Here is a 27,140-nt window from a genome sequence, read left to right on the forward strand (position 1 = left end):
GAGAGGGAGAGGGGGGAGGGAGATATGTTGGGATGAAACCCAGAGACATTTGATGCACTACAAACCAGCGTGGAGGGTTTTCCTTGGCCTCAGAAGCAAGGAAAGCAGGTCGAGCGAGGAGAAGAGAGCGAGGAGGGGAAGGAGAGAGACTGTGTGCGTGTGTGTGTGTGTGTGTGTGTGTGTGTGTTGTGACGTGGGTTCCTGGAAAAGCAGAGGGCTGCAGAATAAACAGGCTGCATGCCTGAGACTGCCCTGTGATGTCACCACTGGGCAAACGGGGGACGAGGGGAGGAGAGAGAGAGAAAAAGAAAGGAGCAGGGCAGGAGGGAAGAGGAGGAGGAGGGAGAGAGACGCCCATCAGGTTAAAACAAACGAGGGGATGAATGCCGAGCCAAAAGTGCGGGAGGTGTAGAGCGATCGGAGCAGCCGGGAGCAGGAGAGGAGGAGAGGAGCTCTGTGATGGGTAACCACACACTTCTCTGTTTGGTAGCGAGCGATCGGGGTGCTGCGAAGTGTGTGAGGCTGTTGTTGTTGTGTCGGGGACTGGATCTCTACAGGAGAACATTTTGTACAGGGGGAATGTGTGTGTGTGTGTGTGTGTGTGTGTGTGTGTGTGTGTGTGTGTGTGTGTGTGTGTGTGTGTGTGTGTGTGTGTGTGTGTGTGTGTGTGTGTGTGTGTGTGTGTGTGTGTGTGTGTGTGTGTGTGTGTGTGTGTGTGTGTGTGTGTGTGTGTGTGCCACTGATGTATTTACTAAGATTGCAGTCTTCAGTGATGTTTTGCACCTCCTGCGTCCCGGCTCCGTCTCTCTGCTTGAACTTGATCTCCCTCTGCATGCCGCTCCGGGTTAATGGCTCCCCACCCTCTGACACAACTGCACATTTGATTTAATTCATATACATCTGAGCCACACTCGCCCGCCTCACTTCTCGTTTCCTATAATTTCGGTTTTAGTCGATCTTTATCAGCTTGCGTTGCCCGTCTTTTTGCTGTGTCCTTTCCTTTTCATTTCCTCCAAACTGCCCCGCGCACTTCTTTGGAATGATTTAAATCTGAGTTATCTCTTTGTGAATCAGATGTGCAGAGATAAGACGCAGCTCTACTTGTTAGAGACAAAAACTGCTATTAAGCAGCCGTCAGTCCTCGGCCTGTTTGCAGGGACCCCCTCTTCATAAAGACTCTGACTCACAGTCTCACGCTGTGAGGTGATTCATCCTGATTCAGGTACAATTCTGACATAAAGCACTTTTCAGGTGGAAAATCTAAAGTTTTTTTGGCGTCTGCATCGTCACACTGCAGCCTCCTCTGACAGGTCCTTTTTAAATGTCATTTTTGTGCAATCTGTGTGACATTTTGGGATAAATCTGATTGTTCATGTGGATTTGTGTCTGATGTTTGACATGTGTGTGGCTCCTTGTAAACATGTAGTCAAATAATCCGGCCCTGTTTGTTCAGATTTACTGCGGAGGAAGCCGCTTGATTGGAGTGCTTCCTGCGCGGTGGTTTGCGGGCTGCACACCTTGCACTGGTGAACGACGTCCTTGTCGTGTGCAGGTTGAGGGTTTTGTGCCTGCGGAGAAGAGATTGGTGCAGAAAGTGGCGTGTTTTTTTTTTTTTTTTTAGAGCATTGCACCATTTACTGTTCTCTTTCCTCTCTTTAATGACAAACCCATCTTCTTCCTGCAGTGGACATCAACTCTGCGCTGCCCCTGCGTCTCCCTCCTGCTGCCATCCCCATGGACCTGCGTGTGGACCACCACCAGCAGCAGGGGTCCCCTCTCTCGCCGGCCGGTCAGCAGTCGCCCGGTCCCCAGTCCGGTGGCGGCGGCGTGGGGGCGTCCGTGCGCGAGCAGCAGCTGCAGCAGGAGCTGCTGGCCCTGAAGCAGAAGCAGCAGATCCAGCGGCAGATCCTCATCGCGGAGTTTCAGCGGCAGCATGAACAGCTGTCCCGTCAGCACGAGGCCCAGCTCCAGGAGCACATCAAGGTGCGTCCCTCCACCCTCAGGATAGCATGCCCCACAGCAAGTCCTGCACAGGCTACCAGCGATTAGAACAAACACTTGTTTAAAATCTCTTTAAGAAAATCCTTCAATCTGTCCTTGAGCGCCTCTCAGACGCTGTAAACGAGCACGTTAGGAACGTAAGAATACATTGAATTAAAGGTTTCTCATTTATGTCGTGTCATTCAGGCACAATGAAACTCAAAGTGTCTTTGTATTTTATTATTGCTCTGTTGTTTAAATGTGACTTTGCCTCATCTCTGGACTCCTCCATAGCAGAGTCCGGACCGTTCAGAATGAGCTTCAGTTATGCTGTACAAACTTCATTTCTGTCCATTTAGTGCCAATTTTACCTGCAGTGTGTACTGCGTAGTCTGAACTGTGAAAACTCATTTCATCCACTCTGAGCCAAATTTGCTATTATGAATATTTCTACTATCACGACTGATTCTCGTTTAAATGGAAATTACCTCAAAAATTGTATCTTTTGTGGTGATAAATTGCTTTTTTTTTCTTTCTTTTTTAAGTTTTTTGATTGTAAACTTAAGATAAAATCTTGAAAATTATGAATTAATCTTACAAAAACATACGCCGTGCACCTCAGAAATCCTCCCCGGGATCCTGAATATATTGAGTCCTTCGCTCTGAAGCCGGCAGCACAGACTCCAATAACAGGAGGTGTTTGGATTGTGTTGTTGCTGGTTATGTAACCTGTTGTAGCTCCGCTCTAAATATCAGCAGCTGTAACGTGACCTCAGACACGAGGGAGCAAAACAAAGTGTGGGCCGCCGTTCTTTGCCCGCTTTTGTGAGGAAAATTGCACAGAACGATGTCGGAGTGACCTGGAAATACAATCTGGATCATCACACCCACGCTGAGGCTGGAGCTGTAATGCACCGGGACACCCCCCCCCCAATGCTCCGGTGGGGCTCCAGAAAAAGATCCCAGTCTTTGCTCGCTCACATTCAGCTCAAGAACTCATTTATTTTTGGGGGGAAAACGTCTGTGGGGGCAGATTACACGGCATCGTGCAGGATTACATTCGTTTAGATGCAGCTGGACGGTGTGCTTCAAATCATTAACCAAATATTCGAATCCAAGAAGAGCAACAACAGAAATTGTTTCATCAACGAGCATATTTGCTGTTTGAAATGGTTAAAAGGAATGATCTTCTCAAAGTTTGTCTAGAAAATGGGTGCGTTAATTGATGACTGTGCAAAGTAACACACAACATCTGGTCAGTGCATTTGCCTTCATGAATATCCTTAATATGGATTATCAGGTTTGTACTCCAGATCGTACAAAATACTGACTTTATGCAAACATATCAATGTGCAGTGTTGCAATGTGATTTTTAATATCTGAAATAGTTTGAAAGCTTCTGCTTTTTATTGTGTTTTAAAAGTAAAACAGCAGAGCTTCAGCAGAGAAGCTGTTGTTTTTGTGATGAGAGACGCTTCATCAGCTGCCTCTCGACGACTCTTATTATGAAATGTTTCCTGTGTTCCCCCGTCTTAAAACAGTCTTTTCTCAATCTCTTTAAAGTCTGGATGTATTCCCGGTTCTGTAGCTTTCATGAGAAGAATTTTAGGTATTTGGATCTAAGTTTATGTTGCGTTCATGCAGCTGGGAACTGGGAGAGTTACCAGATGGGAAAGCTCCAGAATATCTTGAAACATCCCGAAGCAACAAATGTCTATTTGCAGGAGTTTACGGGCTCGCGCACGTTTGCATTGTGTTTATCCGCCTCTGTGGGTCAATACTATCTATGAGCTCCACTATCTGCCTCCTGTAAAGCAATCGAGTTCGCTCTGTTGGGTCTCTCCGTGATGCTGAGGGATGAGCAGCGAGGCACGGCCTCGTTCACCGCTCGTATTCCTCGGAAAGCGGGAAAAAAGGAAGCTGTGTGTGTGTCTGGGTGTACGCAGCCACAAGGGTTTTTGTGTGTGTGTATGTGGGCGGGGAGGTTACTTTGAGCCGTTCCCACCTACTCAATCCCCGATCCTAAAACCTTGATTGAAAGGAGGAGAGGGGAAGAAGAAAAAAACCCCATTGAGGCTGGGCGCGGGCCAGAGAGCTGTTCTCACGAGCCCCTCTCCACCTTCCTCTCACCTTCAGCCACTAATTTATTCACAGACGTGTCTCAAACATTTGATTCACCCTCTCGGTAAACAGCTGCTCGTGTCCCGGCGACTGAAAACACGCCATCAGGAGTTGATTACACGGCGTTACAGTAAACCCATCAAATATTGCCATTGGGCATGCGGCGATAAGGGAGAGAGGGGAGGGCGGCGTGTGGATTCCTTGGCACATCAGTGAGGGGTCATTATGTAGCTGGCTGACTGTAAGCGCGCACACACACACACACACACACACACACACACACACACACACAGCTGGCCTCTTTATTGGACATTACACACACATTAAAGAGTTATTGGGAGTTTTGATTTGTGCAAATTTAGGCTTCCCCCTTAAAAAGAAAAGAAAAAGCTGTTATTCAACACGTGTTACATTCAGGTGAGCACATTTTACTTTTTCGTTCAGGACAAGGGGACACACCTGAGTTGGGTTTGACCCCAGCACGAGATATTTCCACATTTGAAGCTTTTAGCAGATTGTTCTTCTCTCTTTTTCCACATACGATGAGGAAGTAGGCAGATTGGATTATGTGTTTTGCTAAAGCCTCATTGCCGGTAAAATTGTTTGTATTTACTTAGAATCTTCAGCCTGGAGGTTTTATAGGATGGCAGAAGGTTTGCTGTCTGACGTATTTACCTCAGATGGCGACTCCAGCAGACCAGGAGTGGAACGTAAGAAGGGAATTGATCGCATTTAAACGGAGGAATCGGATCCTGATGTATGCGGTCTGCAGGAAAAACATGTTCCAGTGAATTTCCAAGCATTGCTCAGCAGTTCTTGTACCTTCTGACCCCGTGAAGTCTCCGTGTCGACCTCAGCCGACGTGAATGTGGTGTTTTCCGTCTTGCAGCAGCAGCAGGAGCTCCTGGCTCTGAAGCACCAGCAGGAGCTGCTGGAGCACCAGAGGAAGATGGAGAACCACCGTCTGGAGCAGGAGCTGGAGAAACAGCAGAGGGAGCAGAAGCTGCAGCTGCTCAAGAACAAGGAGAGGGGGCAAGAGAGTAAGAAAAACACTAAATCAACAGTTTTTGTCAAAATGTGGCTGAAAAATCAAAGGTTCAAATTTGTACAAAATCTCAAGGCTGTAACTTTGTCTGACTCCAAAATGTTTTAGTTTTAAAGGTGCCGTATTTTACAGCTTTCACTTTCACACGGTTCTTGTTGGTCCAAAATCGTCGTATTCCAATTTTATTGACTCAAATCCAGCTTTTCCTTGATTTTCCTCCATTTGAATATTGGATCATGGAGCTACATTCAGAATCTGCTGTGTCTGTGTGAGCTTGACTGGCTCCGCCCATACATGCCCATCTTGGGAAGAGGAAGAAGTACTTCCTCTCGTGGTGCCATGTGCCAGGACAGAGCTGCCTAATTGTGGAAGGAGTCAAAGGGAGGGCCTACCTTGATTGGGATTGGCTAAACCCCTGATGACACTATATGGGTTTGGTATATAGGGTTTGATTTCTGATTGGCTGGTTGGAGCAACACACTTTTTATAAACTGAAACAAGCCAGGGAGAGAGAGGACAGACGTTCTTCACTTCTGGGGCGTCATTCCAGGTATAGTACTGTTAAGAAAGTGAATTTTGCATATTATGACCCCTTTAATGCACATAGCTGTTAGCTATTAGTCCAAGTTAATCCAGATAGTGGGAGGAAGATGCTCTATATTCTGGATGTTAGCAAAATAAACTCCTCGTGTGCAGGTTGCTCAGAAATAACCTCCAGGGTTGTCAGAATTGTTTGTGTGCGTCAATACACGTGCGTTATTTGCGTGTTTGCGTTTCCGTTTTGCTTGGAGAAGCGGTGTGTTTACCGTGGTAAGCGAGCGGCATTAGCCCGGTGGCCTTGGCGGGGGCTTGGCTGAGTTATTGCCGCTGCCCGCTGGACATCTCTCAACAGTTCATTGAAAGCAAGCGGACAGGAGTCCTTGAGAGCGCTTCACTCGCGTTATGGAAAACGGTTACAGGTGGAGGCTGCAGTGTTTGCTCTCACATGTTCTCCACGCCACTGTGGTTTGTGGGCCTCGCTGCCTTCACACTGCGCTTTACACTCCTTTATTTTCCTGCCATCGTCTGGCGGATACTAATTAATCTCTTGTTTTTTTAATGAACTTAATATCAGGATGGTTAAAGATGGTCCTCCACTTGCTTGTTTTGACCGTAATAATCAATTTACAGTCATTTTTAAAACTGAAAAGTGCTAATTTGTCACACTAGAGAAGCTTCTGTGATGAATAAATCAGTCATATTTAAAGTCATTTTCTACCAGTCAGACAAATTGATGAATTTACTTAATGGTTCAACCTCCAAATTAATTTTTACGCTCTCTGGCTTCCACGATTCCATAGAAATACATCAGAACCAGAACTATTGTTTGAACATTAAATACTGAAATAAATGTGTAAACTGAGGCCCTTTTAAAAGGCAAAAACCAACATGTTTTCAAGGCATCGCACCAACTCTCTTTTTGTCGCTATTTCAGCTTTTTTCTCCTTAAATTTGAAATTTCGGAAAACGCTAAATCTCCTCAACAAGACTGAGCTTGCCATCATGCCAGTCTGATGAAATTTCACTCCTGCTTCACTAGAATTTACACCAGCCTCTCTGTAATTTGACACAAACCTTACTCTAAGTTGACTCAAGCCTCACTCTAATTTGAGATCAACCTCACTGTTATTTGACATCAGCCTCTTTGAAATTTGCCACCAGTTTCACTGTAATTTGACACTAACATCACTGTATTTTGTTGCTCGTGTCACTGTAATTTGACACCAGCCAGTTACTTAACTTCACTCTTGCTGTAATTTGACACAAGCCGCACTGAATATGACATAAGCCTCAGTCTAATTTGACATCAGCCTTTATCTCAATTGACACTAGTCTTCTTGTAATTTGGCACAGCCTTAATCTAATTTGACACCAACCTCCTTGCAATTTGTGATCATACTCGCTGTAATCTGACACCAACTTCACTGTAATTTGACAACAGCTTTGCAGATGAACAAATATAGAAATCTGTGTTAAAACAAGTGTTCGTGCGGTCTTAAACTTTTATTTTAACCAGACTTTTTATTTAAGTCAATAAGTGAAAATATGTTTAATATGAACTGGCAACATCATAACAATTTGCATATATCTAAAAAATCACCTGTTTTAACTGATTTTGTGTGAAACATCTTGCTCCAGACTTCCACTCAATACCTCAAGCGTGAGAAGTTTCCTCAGTTTCTGGGTGTGATCGTGTGTTGTTGCTCCCGTCTTCCTCCTCCAGGCGCGGTGGCCAGCACTGAGGTGAAGATGCGTCTCCAGGAGTTCGTCCTGAACAAGAAGAAAGCTCTGGCCCAGCGGAGCCTCAATCAGGGAGGTCTACCCAATGACGCCCCCTACTGGTACCGGTGAGAAACACTCAGTCACCCACGCCTCATGTCCGTCATCACCTGACTCTCACGGACAAATCGATACCACTCGTGTTAGTTTACGAGCTGGAAAAGCACTTAAATGTGGTGTCTACAGTTTTTATCGTCGTTCATCTTCGCCGCGAGCTTCAGAAAACAGGAATCGAACTGCAGGTCCTTCTAAGTTTGGATGGTGATTCCTCTCCCACAGCAGATGAATAATGTATTGGATTGTGTCTTAATGTGTCAGCGGGCTTCCTCCCCTCCTCAGCTGCCACACTGTGTGAGCCTGACGGATCCAGCAGAGCTACAAAACACACACACACACACACACACACACACACACACACACACACACACACACACACACACACACACACACACACACACACACACACACACACACACACACACACATGCTCGGTTAGGATATTGGGAGCTGATGATAGGGGCTCTTCCGCCCAGCACTTGAATGTTTATCGCAGCGTCTCTGGAGCCGTCTGTAGGTGTGCTCACTCGTGTCTCGTGTTTGCGTTGCCTGCGAGACATCGAGCGAACAGAGTGTTCATGCAAACCCAGAGGAACTCATAGGTAAATGTGTTTCGGTCACATTTGCCTAAATAGTCTCGCTCTCTGACTGTCCAGCAGAGTTCATTCAGGCTTCTGCTGCGTGGAGCTGTCGCATCATACAGTAAAGCCACCGATGGGACTTCCTGTCCACATTGTCCCTGGTAAAGGGGAAGAGCTGGATTGTGTATCAGTTTTAAATGCAGTCACATTTCATGGGGTTCAAACTAGAGATCGCCTCGGCAATGGGTGCCAACCACTTCCCCATGTCGCCACCAGGAGCGACAAGCCAACCTCTCAGAAATTGTTGTCTCAGTTATTGTGAATCAGACAACCTCCTCCAGCAGCATCATTTGTTCCACAAAGTGTACAAACTTGCCTCTCTTCTTTCCAAACGATCCCGGATGGAAATATTTATCCTCTCTCTGGGCTCCCGCTCCCTTTCGGGAATGTGTACATCTGCTTGTCAGGAGCATGTATTTAGTCCGAAGCCAGCCGGGCTTAACTTCGCCTGCTAACGCCACCTTGTTGTGCGGGCAGTGAGCAGATGGCAGCACATGTCGGCGCCCTCTCCAGCGGATTTGCATGATGGTTTAATCGTACAAATCTATGACAGCCATGAAGTTGGTTACTTTGTTGGGATTACTCAGCCACACGTGTGCTGTGTCATCAGTCTTTGGCCTTGTGGCGCATGTTCCAACACAGTTGTGTGTGTGTCTGTGTTTTACAGCAAAACCCAGCACAGTTCTCTGGACCAGAGTTCGCCTCCACAGACCGGCGTGTCCACGTACAATCACCCGGTGCTGGGTGTCTACAACCCCCGGGACGACTTCCCCCTGCGAAAGACTGGTACATCACACACACACACACACACACACACACACACACACACACACACACACACACACACACACACACACACACACACACACACACACACACACACACACACACACACACACACACACACACACCTAGTTTTGGCAGTGCAGACCGATCTATCCATGAGAGGATTACACAGCCGTATTTTGAAGCTGTACTGTTCAGTCGCTGCACTGCAGACTCGCATCTCGCATAATTCAGATGGCATCAGGGCCGTGCACCATTAATCACATGCACATTAGGCTGACAGTGTCTCCCAGCGTCCCCCACACGTAAGTGAGGATGGTTCAGGAGTTCAGCACAGTGAGAGTGGAGACTTTCTCAATTTTGGCATCTTTATTAGATTTGATCATTTCCTTTTCCTCGGGTGCCGTTTTAACACAAATGTTCTGCATCTGATCATTTGAAAAGTAACGTTTTCTCCCAGAATTTTTCCAAAAGCACACCTTTGTTCTACCGTTAATATACGCCCTAATTGCGTTTTAAAATCAACAGGCTCTTGTGAATCTTACTTGAAGGCTTTGTGAGTTAAAAACCTCTCTTCAATCAGTGCAACAATTACCGCAGGAGTTCCCCAAGGCTCTATCCTCGGCCCATTAAATTTTCAAATCTCATTGATGCCTCTGGTTCAAGCAGTTCATAATTGCAGCTAGTATATTGACAATACTCTTTGTTTACTCGCTCAACACTTATTGCGTTGGTATTGGTCTAATTCACTTTGTTGTTAATGAAACAGAGGAGCTTAGTTTTTTAAGGAAGAAAACAAGGCTACAAATCTTTGTGTGTTTGAACACTGCCAATGAACCAACATTAACTACTAACAGCCCCTCCAGAACCCCCAGGAGAGGCCTGTCTCACACTTTGCAAACCACTGGGTTAGAAAATGGAAATAAAGAGCTGTTATTTAAGTATTTCCTGTTTTCAAAAAGCAGCCCAACATGGCAAAATTCAAGTCACGGGCCAAATATTTCAGAGTACAAAAACACTGCATCACAATGCGGCTCCTTTTGAACTTCACATATCGCACAAAGCAAAGAAAATACAATCGTGCATTGTTGCACACTAGCTGTTTGGTACATTGACGTTATCTGTTTAAACTATGCGTCAGATCTAATGTTTTCTTAAATCTGCTTGTTTCCACCTGGAACGACCCCTACTTTTCGATGAAGCAAGCAAATTCTTTTAATTCAGCTTTTCACTGGGTTTTTGTGTCCCACCGTGAAAGCTACTCAAATCCAGAAACACAAAAGTGTCTGAAGTGTTTGCACGTGTCAAACTGCAGTCTGAGGAATGTGTTCATTTTAACTTTCATCTCCTTCTAACTGAACGTGTCTGGAAAGAAAAAAGGAGAAAAAGAAAAAGCAATCGTGCTCGTGTGCAGAGGAGCTTGTTTTCTTTTCAGTTCAGGACAAACCTTGTCAAAGCTTGTTAAAGTCACTGTAACTCTGCAGAATGTGCCATTGGAAAAACGTTGTCTCGTGGTCCACGATCTTAACGTCTTCAGAGTGAAACCAGCTGTTTTCAGTGTGTTTTTGTCAGGTGTGTGTATATGTATATATGTGTGTTAGCTGTGTGCGGCTGCGTAAAGTGTGAGTGGTGCGTGCGGTGGTGTAGCCGTGAAGCAGCGGTCGTCTTACAGTGCAATTATTCACTTAGCGCAGCGGCGGGCGGCTGCAGCCAGCGCTCCAGCCCTGTTGACTCTGAGCCTTCTTCGGGCTGCTGGCTACGACAACACACAGACCACAGTTGACACTGGCCCACACAGCCACATTCCTCCCCGGGAGAGCAGCAGGAGCAAGGAGAAGAGCTGGAAGAGAGGGGACCATTTTCCAGTAAAAAAAAAAATGCATTCATCTCTTTTTTTTGTGTGTATATATATATTTATATATATATAACAGGATTTAAAGAAGTGGCACAATGCTACCACACTCCTAAAAACCTGTTTCATTTAGAGAATTGGCGTAAAGATGGCGACGGGCCCTGAGACGTCAGCCGGGCCCCTGATTTCTAAAAGAGTGAGGATTGTGGCGTGCTGCAGGCAGAGAGGGGAACCTGTGCCACCCTGATATTTGCCCACAGCCGTGACGTGCTTTGCGGGGTTTACTTATGGTAATGCCCGCTCGGGGAGAATTTAGAGGCTCTTTTATATCACCGCCAAGCCGTAAAGTTGAGGACTGGAACCCAGGACTCCCAGCAACGGTCGAAAGGAGCAACAGCGCTCTTTTTGTGCGTCGCCCATCGTCTCCGTCTTTTTCAATGTGAGAAGCGGAGTCAGAGGGGTCGTGGTAGCGTTTACACCCGGTGCTGCACCCGGGATTCGAACCGGGGTTTCACCCAAACCAGGCTGGTGGGGAGGAAATGGATGGATGCTTAGTTAATAAAGCTTCTTAACCTGCAGATCAGACCAAAAAACGTGAAATAAATGTTTTCAAATTGTAGCAAACCAAATTACCTGTTCAAAATAAAGTAACTTTTGCTTCACTTCATGTCGCTATTTTACAAGATAAGTTAGATTGCGCACTGTTAGATTCTCATCTAATTAAACCCAATCCAACAGAAATACTAGTTTCATTCAGCTCTAGTCAAGTGAATAGTTGGTGAAATGAACAAGAGTTGTCGTTATTATTTTTCCCTAAAGTTGCAGGAAACTAGTGGGGATCATTTCTGCTGGTGGGAAAAAATGTTGCATGACATGTGATTAGACTCACAAGAGCAGCCTTTAAAATGATGAGCCCTTCTTGTCCAGCAGACATTCAGGGGTGAGAGCACATCACATGAACAATGCCCTGCATGGAACATTCCCTCAGAAAGACGTGGACGGGCTGGGACAGAGTGAGGCCCTCTTGACTGACTCACTGTGGGCTTTGATAGAGCAAAGCACGTTTTTTCTTTTCTTTTCTTTTCTTTTTTTTTTTTCCTGCCAAACTGGGGCATCCCATGCTTCACATGGATACAATAGCACACTGGTAACATGATGTACATGCTTTTGGTCGATTTCCAAACTGTATAGCTTGTCCGTAAATAAAAAGCGACATGCAGGACGTCACTCGCTGAATGCACAGCCTATAATCTCAGTATGAGGCCCATTTTAACAGGATGACAATACAGGGTTTGTGCAGCGATCTTAGTGGCGCCTTTGTGTGTTCGTGTTTCTCTCAGGTCGCAAATAAAACTCTCATCCTGTAGCATGGAGTTTCATCTCCATTTCAAAACTGCTACCTCGATTTAGGCTCGCCTTTCTTTCCTCCACATGGCAGAGAAGCACCACGTTGTGTTGTTTTCTCTCGAGTCCACTCAAAGAGAGGAGAGAATCTCTTTTCACAGGTATCGACGTTTTGTCCATCGATTCCTCTCTGCCGTCATACCCGATCACTCGTCTTTTAACGTGTGTTTCCACTCTCAAAGCCTGACTAGTCTGTTTCAAAGAGCTGCTTCTTTCTTTGTTTTACCCATCTTTTGCATCAAATTAAAGGACAAAACTGTCTCATCTTCTTCCTTCAGACGCGTAACGTCTTTTGTTTTAAGTTTCAAAAGATCATTTCTAATCAAAACTTTTCCCAGATGAAGAACATGATTACGAAAGGAGATGCAAGAGAAATCTCTTTCTTGGAAATCCGAGAAATCAATCAAAGTTTCCTATGAGACAGGTTCTGTGTGTCCGCTGCCGGGTCTTTGCGAAAACCTTTCTCTTCATTTTCTGCTGAAAATGTGGTTAAAGCATCGAGAACATTTGGCTCACCTTCGTGTCCTGCACAGAGTGGACCAGTGGTGATTAAAGAGTCAGATCTTATAAATGAAACTATGAGCCTCATTAGGTCTACATCACAAAAGCAGACTGCAGCAGCTGCTGGAAAAAAAATAGGGTTTTTAGTGTGCAAGGTGCTTATCTGAAAGGGATTTCTGGATGTTTTTTGGTTGAATATCCCCAGAAAAGTAATGCAGATGCAACAGTGAACGCTATAAATGACACCCAGGGTAGTTAGCTTGTTAATCAGTGCTTTATGAAACTCAATCTCAATTTTGCAGGACTTTTTAATTGTCTTCTGCAGAATACTTTAGTCTGAAGGTTTAAAAATCCTATTAATGAACATAGGATGTCAGAAACTCATAGTATAGTAACTCCCATCAGCATTAATTGGTTTGACTCCATCTGGACTGCGCTCTCCTACCCACTTTGTGCTACTGTACCTTCACACTTCATTTTTCACACTTCTCTCTTTTTCCACACGTTTATTTTTACCCGACGCTGCAAACGCAACCAAGTTCATGTTTGATGAATGTTTCTGCAGAGGAAAGTTTGCTCCCGGAGGGGGACATTTCACTCCTTCTACCTGTGGCCCCCTCCCATCTGAAAATGAAAGATTTATGATAGCAGATGAATCTTGTTGTGTCACAGTCGTGGACGGCGGTGAACCGCTTTTGGACGTAGCGCTCCTTTTGATGTTTAAAAATTGGATAATGAATGGCAAAATTATCTGAGGTCGCTGATTGGCAGGAAAAAATAAACAGAGCATTAGTCACCACGGCTTGAGCCAAGGTGACATGCCGTTCCCTTCTCTCTGTCTCCATTCACAAGTCTGTGACAGCGCAAACAAAGGACCCAAAGGCCTTTAGGCCTTCAGTCACAGCTCCCAAATTGAAATTAATTACTCTTTCACTGCCATGTCTTTGGGAAAATGTATCAGAATTGGATTGGTTACTGAAGCATCTAAACTGGAGGGAGGAACTGTGCTGGAAATGAATGGCAGCATGTCACAATTTGTTTCATAAGCAGGTTTCATAACCGAGCAGCTATGTGGAAGGTGCTTCACGTCAGATCAGTGCATCGAGGTGTCCGGTTCAAAACCCGTCCAGGGCAAATCATTTGACACGGTTACAAAAAGAGACAAGGAGAGAGCTCAATGTGAAGATCGGCCTTTTAACAATTATTTCTGTCTGAGTCTGAGCTGGCAGGAAACCAAAATCACCAGGGGAGGGAAACAGAAGGCAATGTTGTGCACAACACTCTTCTCACTCCTGTCAGAATTTATATTTATATTATGTGAACAACCAGCCAAGAAAGCCAAATACCTACTTACCTATAAATCATCCAACATACCCACCTATCAACCAAGCATTTGTGAACGGATAACCTATCTTAGTCAATTAATCAATGTATCAAACAAAGAAAACATCTAATCAATCTCCTCAGGTGACTTCCAACTTACCAATTTCCAGTCAATTAATCAGTCAAACAACCAACCTACCGTCAGCTGGTTAGTCGATGAAACAGTTTTCCAAACTAAATCAATCAATCATCAACCAGCCTACCCACTTAACTACTAATCCATACATTAGTGAATCAGTCAACAAACCTACTTGCATAATTAACAATTATCACAGTCAGCAAAACAACCAACCAGTCAATCAATCCTTAAAGCAACTAACTGTTATTCCACTGTCAAACAATAAATAAACCGACCGACCAGCAGACCAGTCTACCAACCAACCATCAGTCTGAAGGTTCAACCAATAAATAAATTAAATCAGTCCAACTATTCATTTTATTATTAAATCAATTAATCCACGAAACGCAGCTTTTGTTGCAAGTAAAATCTCCAGGAAAGTCAAAGAGGAAGTCGTCTTCCAGAGAGACGAGTCCATTCTCATAGACACTTGAGTCGTTGTGAGTTGACCTTTCTCACTCTGCAACAAGAATCTGTGACGCGCCTCTCTGTTGGTACAACGATCAAACTGAGGCGCGGCTCCTTTCTAATTATAGTTCAGAGGGACAGATGATTATTAGGATACAGAAAGTGCCCAAAAGGGGGCAACATCCAATCAGAGGAAATGACAGATCACTTAAGTGCATCTCATGTGAACAAAAGCAGTTTTTCACAAAAGAAAGCAGCGTTTCACTGCAGATCACATTCTGTCCTTTCAGCCTCGGAGCCCAACCTGAAGCTGCGCTCGCGGCTGAAGCAGAAGGTGAGCGAGCGCCGGAGCAGCCCGCTGCTGCGCCGCCGAGATAGCCCCATCACCACCGCCAAGAAGCGCTCGCTCGACATGGCAGGTAGGAGAGGCACCGACATAACGCCCCCCGCTTATACAAACCTCAAAAGGTGTTGATATTTTAGAATCTTTTGGGGGGGCTGCTGCGTCTAATTGTTTCCTTGTTCCCAGACTCCGCGTGCAACAGCGCCCCTGGCTCAGGCCCCAGCTCCCCAAATAACAGCTCCAACAACATCCCCAACGAGAACGGCATCACCGTGTCAGTGTCCAACAACACAGAGGTAACACACACATTCAGTTACACACACACAGTTACACACAGGCACACAGGTCTCATTAGCTTTCCAAACCAGTGCGTTAACCTGGCTGCAGGTGCAGTGTGTGAGTGTCGCAGCTCTGCACAGACCCTGACTGAAGCTCCTCCACACGACGGTCTGCAGAGGAGGAGGCGAGCCGCGGCGCTGGCACCAAGCTATTTGTGGTAGCCATTAGGGGCACGCCGGCAGTGTGGAGGAGGCTTGTGGCGGTGACAATTTTTATCTCGCCAAGCGGGGTGCAAATGTGTCTTTCCCCGGCGTGCGGACACTTTCTCCCTCACGATGCAAACGCAGATAAATCATTTAAATGTGTTTTCCAGGCGTCTCTGGCCCAGAGGCTGTGCAGCGGTGCCGATCGCGGCTCCGTTAACCAGCTGTCTCTCTACACTTCGCCATCCTTACCCAACATCACCTTGGGGCTGCCCGCCACTGCCACGGCCACCGCTGCTTCCAACGTAAGGAGAGAACCTGCTGCCGGAGACGGTTTGCGCTTCATTTTAACTCGGGTGTGTCTGTATGCAGTCATTCAAAATCCCCCCCTCGGTTGTTTTTTCCAGGTGACCTCAGCGCAACAGGATGGAAGTCTGCAGCCGGCTCTCTCCCTCAGCCCTCCCTTCCTCTCCGGCGGCCACTTGACCCCCTACCTGGCGGAGGGTGGCGCGGGGACGGGCGGGCACGGTGCTCACAGTCCCCTGCTGCAGCACATGGTGCTCATGGAACAGAGTCCGGCTCAGAGCCCCCTGGTGACAGGTACGGGTCATTGTGGCACTTCTCTGGCCTCAAAATCCCCAAAAATATTCAGGTTTTTTTTCCTCTTGAAACTCACACAAAGCATGAGCACACTCACAGAGATGTGTGTCCGGGGTACTCTGTGTGCCCCCTCACACTGACAGACGTCCATTCATTAGCTCAAACTAATGAGCTCCTTTCATATGTCGGTGTTTGCGGCGGGAGTGTGACACGGCCGCATTGTGTGTCCTTTCCCATCGGCTTATTCATTGACTACCACATCGCTGCTGCTTTCAGCGGGACATGAGCGGTGAATGAGCGGTGACGCACATACAGACGCACGTTTGTGTGTCCACGCACAAAATACACCCGGACAAGGACGTGTGCACGCCCACTCGCAGGCGGAGAGCTCCGAGTCGGCTTTTACAGTCCAGATGCAGCACAGCAACAGTGGCAGCCATGTTTTCCTCTTCCTCTCTTCCCCCCTCTTTTTTTTTTTTTTTTTGCACAGTAATCAAGCTTCTCAGTCCATTGAGCAGCGTCGACTCGGCTCTGCTGCTTTGCTCCCCTCAGATGTTCACTTTTGCCATCACAATGGAAGAAACCCAGTATGGCAGCACAGATGGTTTTTTGTTTTTTTTATTTGGTTCACAAATACATCTGCTCGCTAATCTTAGGACCAACACCACTTAGAGTATAATTAGGAACTTGTCACATGACGCGGAAACCTCGTACGTTTGTTTAAAACTTAGCTCCAATCAGTGCAGTTTACACAGAAGGTGCAGGATTTTTACTCTCAAATAGTCAAGTAAATCAGATTTTTTGATTAGAAAAGAGTTTTAGAATGATTATATTTCCCCTAAGCGAGCCACTAAAATAGACGAAATGCTGATGATTTACACATTACTAAAGGAGTAAATCAGCTTTGCTGTTTTTGTAAGACGTATAGGTGGCAACATCAGAAAGACACGATAAGAAACCATCAGATCACATTCCAATCAACAGTCTGTGTCCTGTGTCGTAGGTGTGAGCGGCCTCTCCATGTCGCCCGCAGCCTCCATGGCCAAGCTGCAGAGGCAACACCGGCCCCTGGGGAGGACCCAGTCGGCCCCGCTGCCCCAGGGGAGCGCGGCCCAGGCCCACGCACAGGCCCTGGCCCTGCAGCAGCTGGTGGTCCAGCAGCAGCACCAGCAGTTCCTGGAGAAGCACAAGCAGCAGTTCCAGCAGCAGCAGCTCCACCTCAACAAGGTGAGGACACGCTTTAATCCTGCTGTTTGACGATATTCATGTAAACCTGCAGAAGTAGAAGTGTCTTATGTTGTTGGCATTGCAAAGAGAAAGCTGAAAGTCCTGCTGGTATGACTGCCTTTAATGATACATGTTGCTGCATTGTGTCGTTAGCAGCTCCTGCAACTTTTAGTTGAACTCATTTTTAATCTTGCATAACACGAGTTGTGCAGCTTCTTCACTGCACTGATGGAGGCAGGTGATTGGGGCAAACATGTACACACAATGTTCACATAAACTGCTCATGATTAGGGGCTATAAGCTGCAGGGGTCTGGCTCCGGAGCCGTGCTGTAGTAGTTTGCGTAGGCAGCAGCCAGTAGCGGTGGATGTGTGTGAAGTTGTTGACTTTTTTCTGGCCTTTCTCTCTCTCCTTCTCTCTCTCTCTTCTCTCTGTAGTATTTTTGTTTGTGAGTAGGCGTAGACAGGTATGGTTTAATATGTATAGCAGTGTGCGTGTGCGTGTGCGTGTGTGTGTGTGTGCGTGTGTGTGCGTGTGGGTTTCTGTGACCGTGTCTGAGACAGTCCTGCCATAGCAACCGAGCGGAAGCGTCTGCCATATTTGGGCAGGGAGGAAGCGAGCAGCGGCCGCTCTGGTTGGTTTTTACCTATTCAGGCAGAGTAGTCGCTGGAGGAGAGGTGGGTGGATGAAACAAGGGATTTCCTCTCCTCCTCCTCCTCCTCCTCCGCCTCCTCCTCCGCACTCTCCGCTCTGTCTCACTCCCTCCATATGCTTCCCAGCTCTCCGGTGGCGGCTTTTTCACACAAACACCTCTGTAAGAGCCTCTGGCAGGCTGAGGCTTCTCATTTTTGTCAGGACCAAAATAAAAATCTCTCCATTAAAAGAGTAGTTCAACATTTTGGACAAGAAATGGATAATTCTTGCTTGAACACACAGAATAGATAGATAGATAGATAGATAGATAGATAGATAGATAGATAGATAGATTAGATCAAAGTAATTTCCATACGCAGCCTTTTCTGTAAATCTGTCTGATTGAGGGGGAAAGAATGATCCCAGTTTAAAGCAGATAAAAAGGAGGTTTCTGGGAAAGTGGAGCAGAGAGGTTAGCTGGGTCGGGGGCAGGAGGTGAAAAATGGAGGGGGGGTGTCTGTATGGGTGCAAAGAAGGCAAGAACAGTGGCGGAGGGGGGGAGGGTGAATGAAAGTTGGTGAATGCTCTGACGTCAATGCTGTCCCCCTGGCAGGGAGCCAGGGGACCCAGAGGCTTACGGCTGTGGGAACACACACACACACACACACACACACACACACACACACACACACACACACACCTGTAGCTGCAGCCCACTCCTGAGACTTCCAGCAAACACAGCAGTCTGGGCATCCACATGCTAAACACACAGAGTGTGGAGGAGCGGCAGTCAGAGAGAGTGGCTGAACACACTGAATCACGGGCCGCGCGACAGAACAAGGCGGTGAAACACAGAACAACAGGGATGGAGTGAGGAATGCCTCTGTTCAGGCTGACACAATTTGCCCCCGAGTACAGTCGGCAGAGTGGCCACTCACATTCAATTACGACTGATAGGTTTGAAATGAGCGAGACACCAATCTGACTGAGTAATCCAAATTAAGCTTGTTAAAAGAAGAATGCTCCAGAGAAAGAGGGGATCTGCCAGGAATGTGATTGAGGGGAGAGCGTGCCCGTCTCTGAACGCAGCCTCACACGTCGGAGGGGATTTGTAATATCATGCTGTGAGATTGAAATACACTCGACGTCGCCTGCAGATGATGGCCAAGCCGAGCGACTCGCCCGTCTCCCGCCAACACCAGAGCCACCCGGAGGAGACGGAGGAGGAGCTGAGGGAGCATCAGGACGCCCTGCCGCCGGGCATCACCATCAAGCAGGAGCCGCTCGACCCACAGGAGCTGCAGGAGGAGGCGCTGCAGCAGCACAGGGAGCGGCAGGCCGAGCAGGAGCTGCTCTTCAGACAGGTACAACAGTTCATCCCAGCTCTGCTCTGCTCTGCACACATAGAAACATCCTCTCAGTACATGCCATCATTTGTTTTGGCTGCCATCTTCTGGCCACAGCTTGTACCTACAGATGATTGCAAAGTCTGGCTCTGTCCAACCATTCAATTCAGTTTTATTCATAGTGTTCATGACACTTAACAAGCATATGAAATGTAGAGAAAACACCAATAAGCCCACAAGTTCAGTGCAGATCTCTCAGCTGTCTAAACCTGAGAAACTCATTCAGGGTGACCTGAGTCAGCATGAACTGTAAACTTCATCAAATCAAAACATTTTAAGCTTGATTTTAAAACTTATTCAAGCAAATCTCAGTGCTATAAAGAAGCTTTCGCAGCAGTCTAAACCTGAAGCACTTTGACTAAGAAGATGGTCCAAGCAAACCGTAACTATAAATTTACAAATAGAAAAGTTTAAAAGCTGATTTTGAAAATAGAGACTGTGTTAACCTCCTGAGCGGAAATGTATTCTCTGATAATCCCCCGCTGAGATCATATCGGAGGTAAATCTCAGATTTTTCTTTACATTTCAGCTGATCTGTAAACTTCTGCCCTTCTTTCTTCATGCTTTGTGTGTGTGTGTGTGTGTGTGTGTGTGCGTGCGTGCGTGCGTGCCTGTGTGTGTGTGTGTGTGTGTGTGTGTGTGTGTGTGTGTGTGTGTGTGTGTGTGTGTGTGTGTGTGTGTGTGTGTGTGTGTGTGTGAGCAGCAGGCGCTCCTGTTGGAGCAGCAGCGGATCCACCAGCTCAGAAACTATCAGGCGTCCATGGAGGCGGCCGGCTTGTCCATCTCCTTCCCGGGGCACCGCCCTCTGTCCAGGGCCCAGTCGTCTCCGGCCTCCGCCTCCTCGTTCCCCATCAGCGTGCCGCCGGCCGATCCTCCCATCAAGCCTCGCTTCACCACAGGTTGGCCTCGCCTCCGCTCACCTGTAGCAGTCTCCTCTTTGTTCTGCGGCTCTCTGCTTCAATCTTACATCCCCGTCAACCTGCCAGCGCTGGCTTTCTTCTGCTGCCACGACAGCAGCCTGCCTCTGGTCTGCCTCCAGCACTTATTTGAGAAGTTTTTGCCTTTCAAGTTTCACTTCCATCTCAATGCACCTGGGACTGAGAAGTAAAAAAGAAAAAAAGAAATCCATCTGAAGAGCAGGTGAATTGGTCCAAAGAAGTGTGAAATGTTTCCAGCTTCCATCTGCTCGCAGAAATAATCGAGCCGGTTGAGTAAATCGTGCCAGAAAATGTTCTCTCCCACTCTTTGAGTGAAGAAGGAAGATGTGAAGGAATCAGTCTTAAAGAGAGAATGAAGCAGCCGTCTGTGTTCGCAGTCAGCAGGCTGAACGCTGTGACACTTTCTGCATGCAGGCCGCACAGTTGGGAGTATTTTTAGTTTGGCCTACTTTGCTCCCACTCTCTCCCAAGCTGCACTGAAAATTCTGAGACGAAGTGGCGGCAGAACTTTAAACGAGAGCCTTTCCAAATAAAAGCCGGTGCACATGCAGCATGTGTGCAGTCCTGAATCTTGAGTGCTTTGTTGTGCCCCCCCCCCCCCCCCCCCCCCAGGCCTGGTGTACGACTCCCTGATGCAGAAGCACCAGTGTATGTGTGGGAACACCAACAGCCATCCAGAACACGCAGGACGCATCCAGAGCATCTGGTCCCGACTGCAGGAGACCGGGCTGAGGGCGCAGTGTGAGGTACCAGGACTTTCACCCTCACTATTGCCTAGTTATACACTTATTTTTAACATCAGTTTGTTTTTGTTATTAAGGTTTACCTGCTTTTTAATGTCTGTTTCACATTGTTTTTGTTCTGTGAATAATTAAATGTAATTTTGTATGTGATTTAAATTGAGTTTCATTCATTTCTTCCTTTATTTTTTCTCTTCTCTCTGTCCACCACTTCTTTTTCTTTTAATTTTACCAATAATTTCCATTTTACACACTTATTTAAAAGGAAAAGGCGGATATTTCGTTTTCCTCTTTGAATTGTACCAACCTGCATTAAACGTGCTGCAGAAAAAAACCTCTTGATTGATCATTAGTCAGATCTTTACCTGTCATCACCTGTTTACAAAATCACAAATCTTTGTAATTTAAAAATGTGTTGTCAAAGACCTTCAAAAAGGTAAATATGGTTAGTGAAAGAGTTAAGAAGTATTGATAAATTGTGTGTGTGTGTGTGTGTGCAGTGTATTCGTGGGAGGAAGGCCACTCTTGAAGAGCTGCAGACGGTTCACTCTGAAGCTCACGTCCTGCTGTACGGAACCAACCCACTCCGACAGAAACTTGATTGTAAGCTCACACACACACACACACACACACACACACACACACATACACTCATACAAAGACACACACACGTTATTAACTTTATGCGATCTGCTCGCCAGGTTCAATCACTCCCATGTTTGTCCGGCTTCCCTGTGGAGGTGTGGGAGTAAGTAACGCTCAGTTTTCATCAGCTTCTAACCAGCGACCCACTGGGATGGATGTTCTCCTTCACGCTGCCGCTTGTCGTGTTCTTTCAGGTGGACAGCGACACTATCTGGAACGAGGTCCACTCCTCCAGCGCCGCTCGCCTCGCCGTCGGCTCCGTGGTGGAGCTCGTTTTCAAAGTGGCCACCGGAGAGCTGAAGGTGAACATGTTCCCGCGTCATCTTAAAGATGCTACACGGACTTTAAAAGAGATATAAGCAATCACTTACAGATGTTGATAATGCTTGATAGATTAATTATACCATGAAACATCAGGGAAGATTTAACCGTTGTCATGCAACTATAACTTAAATTTGCATTGCTTTCGCTCTTTTTCTGAATAAGGCTCCTTTAATCACTTAGATTGTATCATGAAGTAAAAGTTCAGTAACCTAAATCTGTTGTTTTATGTTGAATGTTAAACCTGCTTCATGTGTGAAGGTTTCATAATAAGCCATTCTAAACCTCGTAACCTCCCGCCTGTGTGTAACATCATGAATTATGATGATTTTAGCTGTGGTTTGCCACCGCTTCACAAACACAGTGGGTGATGATCATTGTCTGCTCCTGTCTAACGGACTCCTCTGTCTGTAGAACGGCTTCGCTGTGGTCCGCCCCCCTGGACACCACGCAGAGGAGAGCACCCCCATGTAAGGCCAGACGATGGTCACCACACTCTGCACCGCACACTCAATCAGAATGAACACAGACAGCAGCGGTGCTGGAGCGAAAATCACATGAACCCTCCAGTTTATTTGCACATAAAGCACCGGCTGACTTCATCCCGCCAGCTGTCTGATGGACTGCTTCATTTAGTTTCGTCTAATTCTCACGGAGTGTTTGAAATGTATGAGAACTTCTGTGTCTGCTGCTGTTTCAGGGGTTTCTGCTACTTCAACTCGGTGGCCATCGCAGCCAAACTGCTCCAGCAGAGACTCAGCGTCAACAAGATTCTCATCGTGGACTGGGTCAGTCTGCTGAGTCACCTTATTCAATCTGCTGAGTCACCATATTCAATCTGCTGAGCTACTTGACTAAACCTGCCGAGTCACCTCACTAAACCTGCCGAGTCACCTCACTAAACCTGCTGAGTCACTTCACTCAATCTGCTGAATCACACAGACTTCCTTCCTCAAATCTTTGTTGTTGTGATGACAGGACGTTCACCATGGCAACGGCACACAGCAGGCGTTCTATGACGACCCAAACGTCCTCTACCTGTCCATGCACCGCTATGATGACGGCAACTTTTTCCCGGGAAGCGGAGCACCTGATGAGGTGAGCCGAGATGCTCCCAATGCATCATGGGAAAGTGTCTCATCATGTGCATTCTTAGTAACTGTACTCCAACCCTGTTTTGACTAAAAAATGACCGTCTATGACCTTTACAGACAAACTTTTACTCTTTAAACTAAGACTTTAAAAATGTAACTCTTCATAACAGACCAGAACAGTTTCATCTCTTTGAAGCAGATCCTCTACCGTTTGTAGAAATTGGATTTAGTTAGAAAAAAACACAACAATAAGGGGTTAACACACAATAATAATAAATAAAAGTAGTTGTTATGTACAGTTGTTTATTGATGCTTTTGACCTGTATTCTATTGTAGAGGTTTTTTTTAAGTAAATAAAGCAGAGGAAATACTGTGTGCTGCTCTCTGCAGGTGGGCAGTGGTCCTGGAGTCGGGTTTAATGTCAACGTTGCCTTCACTGGTGGACTGGATCCACCCATGGGGGATGCAGAGTACCTGGCTGCCTTCAGGTACATGGTCCAGATCGTCCCTGGTGCGCCGCGTCAGTGAGGAGCTGGTGATGAAGTCTGAAGGCTTTAGTGAAGAGTTCACTGTTCCCTCTGTGTGATCTTTGTCTCTGACACTCTCAGGTCAGTGGTGATGCCCATCGCCAATGAGTTCGCTCCAGACATCGTCCTGGTGTCCTCCGGCTTCGACGCCGTGGAGGGTCACCCCCCTCCGCTGGGTGGATACACTCTCACCTCTAAATGTGAGTCCCACATGATGTGCAGCGAGTTTTTTGGATGCGAGTAAAACATATTAAATTGTGCATTAAATGTCCCGTTCTTCCTGATTCAGGCTTTGGATATCTGACACGCCAGTTGATGACCCTCGCTGGAGGCCGGGTTGTTCTAGCTCTGGAGGGAGGTCACGACCTCACCGCCATCTGTGACGCCTCGGAGGCGTGCGTGGCCGCGCTACTTGGCCAGGAGGTAAGACGATCACTCCAGATGCCATTCTGGACCCCTCTCCTACAGTCTCAGATTGCCCCCTCCTGGAAAACCTTGGAAATGCAGCGTGTTTCTGGCCTGAGTTGACATGTTGATGTGTTTTTGTCTGGTGCAGCTGGACCCGTTGCCGAAGGCCGTCCTGGAGCAGAGGCCCAACCCCAACGCTGTGCGCTCTCTGGAGAAAGTCTTAGAGACTCACAGTGAGTTCAGCTTGACTCACACAACAGAACATGAGATGTCATGATGCCAATTGTAAAATCGTTAAAAATGCCTCTTGACGTCCCTAGAAAATCTGCAAGCATTTTCTTAGCTTGTTGCCTTCTGACTGATCAGACAGTTTGTAAGGACTTCTCACTCAGATCTCTTGTTTCGCTTCTTTCCGCTCCGTGCTCTCAGGTAAATACTGGCGCTCGGTGCATCGCTACTCGCCACAGCTAGGGCTCTCCCTGCTGGAGGCCAAACGAGGAGACTCGGAGGAGGCCGAGGCCGTCAGCGCCATGGCCTCTCTGTCTGTGGCCAACACCAACGCCATGGATCCAAGGTACAACCCCCAACATGACTGCTCACCAACTACCCACTGTTTGTAAGACAATCATCCTTTTTCTAGAGTGACTCACTATACCACCTAGTGGTACAAACTGGTATTACAACCTTGGTTTGTGCTAACAAGCAGCCATTGTTTTTTCCCCCACCAGGCCGGAGGAGGAACCCATGGAGGAGGAGGAACCACTGTAACGGAGGGACATAACTTTTGACCTTTCCGGAGACGACCTCTTTGAGCAGCGAAGAGTCTCGACTGACCCCTTCATTTAGTCCCCTTAACCCCACTCGCCACGTCAGTCACCTTGATTGGCGGCCCCTCGGCCGACACGAGGGGGAGGGGGTGGGCTCGGCCTCAGGAGCGGGGAGCCGACGAGAAGACAAGAGGACCGAAATGGAAAAAACTTCTACCTAACGGCGCTGCTTCGGCGGCATTCGCTCAGAGACTCATTTTTCTGTCAGTCCTCACACCCCCACGTTAGCTAGCCACGTTAGCGGCTAACCAAGTGATCATGGCAGCGGGCGAGTGGAACTGGAGGAGGTGGTGGAGGAGGGGGGGGTAGGAGGCGACCGGGTCTCGTCATGGAAAAGGTGTGATAAGACTTGTGGTGCTTTACGTCCAGGAGACCAGGGACCGCCTCTCCTCTTTTCTTAAGTGTTTCTCCACAGAAATGTGGCGGCGGCACGGCGGCGCCAGACTTTTTACCACAAGCGTTCACTGTGGACTTCGCTGGGCCCGAGTCGGCTTTTACAAAGATTTGACTGTGGGACTGTCGCCTCGCTGCCCCGGCCTGACCGCGTGAGAGGAGTGCCTTGGCGAGGGTCCGCTGGATTTCAGGATTGTTCAGGAAAAGGTTGCCTTAAAGTTTCAAAAAAAATTGAAAAATAAAAGATTTTGGGCGCGGGGGGAGGGGCGTCCGGTCCCCCCCGGCGGGGCTCCAGATTGACGAAAACAATCTTTCAGCATGTTTACTTCGAGCGTGACGCAGACGACGTTTCTGTCTCTCACGGCCTCTCCTAAAGAGTCACTTAATTTTTGGATGGATCTATTTTTCTGTAAAAAAAACAACAACAAAAAAAGCGCTCGGTGAAGGTAGTTGCCAGCTTCAGAGGTGGAGTGAGCTCGGAGAAGCGTGGAGAGGGTGTTAGCCTTCGATGTAGCCTCCCTTTAACTGAAGTCATTGCTTTGTAGGAACCACGTGGAGCATTTGGAGCATGCCATCCAGCAGAGAGACGTTTTTTTTTTTTTTTTTCCGCAAGATCTTCTGAATGTTATCCAAAAGAGAAAAGCCAAGCGAGAAAAGCCAAAGCATGAGTTTGCATCATACACTTCACAAACATTTCGGCTCCCGACACTGATGTTTACTGGTTTAACGCTTCACACATCAGGCGGCAACTACCTTCATGAACATTGGATCAACTCTGTTTTCAGAGGCGGTCGTCCAGCATTGTTTAATTTCCACATCGAGTCATCAATTCACGATATCAGAAGTGTGTCTGTTAAGCGAGTCCACTTTCAATTTTTTGTTTTTTACTGTATCAGATTATTTTTCTAACTTTTTTCATCCATTGGTTTGTGTTTATATCCATTTTCGGGATAGTTATAGGGCTGCCATTCACATACTCACTACTATTGTCACGACTTTTCTTTCTTGTATTTATCAGAAATAAGGAGAAACACTTTCTTTCTTTCTTTCTTTCTTTCTTTCTTTGGCTCCCTTCAAAGCATTTCTACATTTTCATCAATTCTGTATTTATAATGCGTACTGTTTATAGGAGATTTGTATATGGAGAATTTATAAATGTACTCTAATGACAGCTATGATATTGTGAGCAAAAAGAAAAAAAAAGGGGGGGGGGGTGTCGGGTGTACGATATGACTCCACAATCTTAAAAAAGCAGCGTATTTAACTCGTCATGGACTGCACTGTTTGTTGCCTAATGGAGACATTTCTTCTTCGACTGTGAGGTTTCCAGGCGGGAAAATGGAATCGAGGGACACCGATTTCCAGAAAGAAGATTTTGTTTATTTCTTTATTTTATTTTATTTTTTACTATGATGGAAAACATTAGCTTGAAGCATGTGTTGCACTATCATGTTCCTGCGACGTCCGTGTTTCTTTTCTCCACTTTTTCCGCGCTTGAGTTCTACCGATCTGACTCGAAACGTACGCTGACATTGTCTGATCACCTTTCTGTTATATCATTTTGTAAACCTGAAAATTTGAAGGTTAAGTTCGTACCTTATTTCATGACGAAAACATTCCACTCGTTACTGTTTAATTAGGCTTTTTTTTTTCCTTTTTTTTTTTTAATAGGTGAACTTGAGGGTTTTTTTTTTTTGTAGAAACTTTGATACTACTCTGTTTTTTTGCTGTCTGCTCGCGCCAACTTTAACTCTTTGCATGGTTTGTGAGTCAGCATGCCTGCTTGTCTATGTAACAGATAAAAATAATGTATTTGCACAATAGAAGAACACTGGAGGACTTAAGCATTTCTTCCTCTCTGGCGGGCAAACAATTCAAAAGACTTCTTGGTGAATCTGGAGACGATCGAGCACTTAGGACGTGTGCGGACTGCGTTTGAGAG

The 27,140-nt window shown here is 46.7% G+C and overlaps 1 protein-coding gene across 2 annotated transcripts; it reads left to right on the plus strand.

Annotated features, from left to right (window-relative positions):
• The first annotated feature begins 343 nt into the window (after positions 1–343).
• LOC308127633 (histone deacetylase 4-like) lies at positions 344–25,421 on the plus strand. 2 transcript variants are annotated; one of them, XM_080492775.1, is made up of 25 exons: positions 344–463; positions 1,685–1,983; positions 4,991–5,141; positions 7,410–7,533; positions 8,831–8,949; positions 14,906–15,034; positions 15,145–15,254; positions 15,611–15,745; positions 15,848–16,040; positions 17,044–17,267; positions 19,057–19,263; positions 20,009–20,204; positions 20,856–20,989; positions 21,484–21,586; positions 21,685–21,731; positions 21,823–21,930; positions 22,364–22,419; positions 22,650–22,737; positions 22,928–23,047; positions 23,434–23,531; positions 23,652–23,770; positions 23,860–23,993; positions 24,127–24,211; positions 24,408–24,594; positions 24,707–25,421. In XM_080492775.1, exons 1-25 carry the CDS (start codon positions 460–462, stop codon positions 24,744–24,746), a joined length of 3,210 nt encoding a protein of 1,069 aa, XP_080348901.1. In that variant the 5' UTR covers positions 344–459; the 3' UTR covers positions 24,747–25,421. The 2 variants fall into 2 exon arrangements, with proteins under 2 accessions (XP_080348901.1, XP_080348902.1); XM_080492776.1 differs by having other exon boundaries at positions 24,408–24,552.
• The last annotated feature ends 1,719 nt before the right edge of the window (positions 25,422–27,140 follow it).

The sequence above is a fragment of the Lipophrys pholis genome, assembly GCF_963383615.2.
Source record: "Lipophrys pholis genome assembly, chromosome: 23".
Lineage (NCBI taxonomy): Eukaryota > Metazoa > Chordata > Actinopteri > Blenniiformes > Blenniidae > Lipophrys > Lipophrys pholis.

What these genes read in the sequence shown, in the direction of transcription:
- LOC308127633 (XM_080492775.1), top strand. An exon ending in TTCCCTGTGGAGGTGTGGGA is followed by an intron (nt 21,732 to 21,822) that starts GTAAGTAACGCT and finishes GTGTTCTTTCAG; the next exon opens with GTGGACAGCGACACTATCTG. An exon ending in AGATTCTCATCGTGGACTGG is followed by an intron (nt 22,738 to 22,927) that starts GTCAGTCTGCTG and finishes TTGTGATGACAG; the next exon opens with GACGTTCACCATGGCAACGG.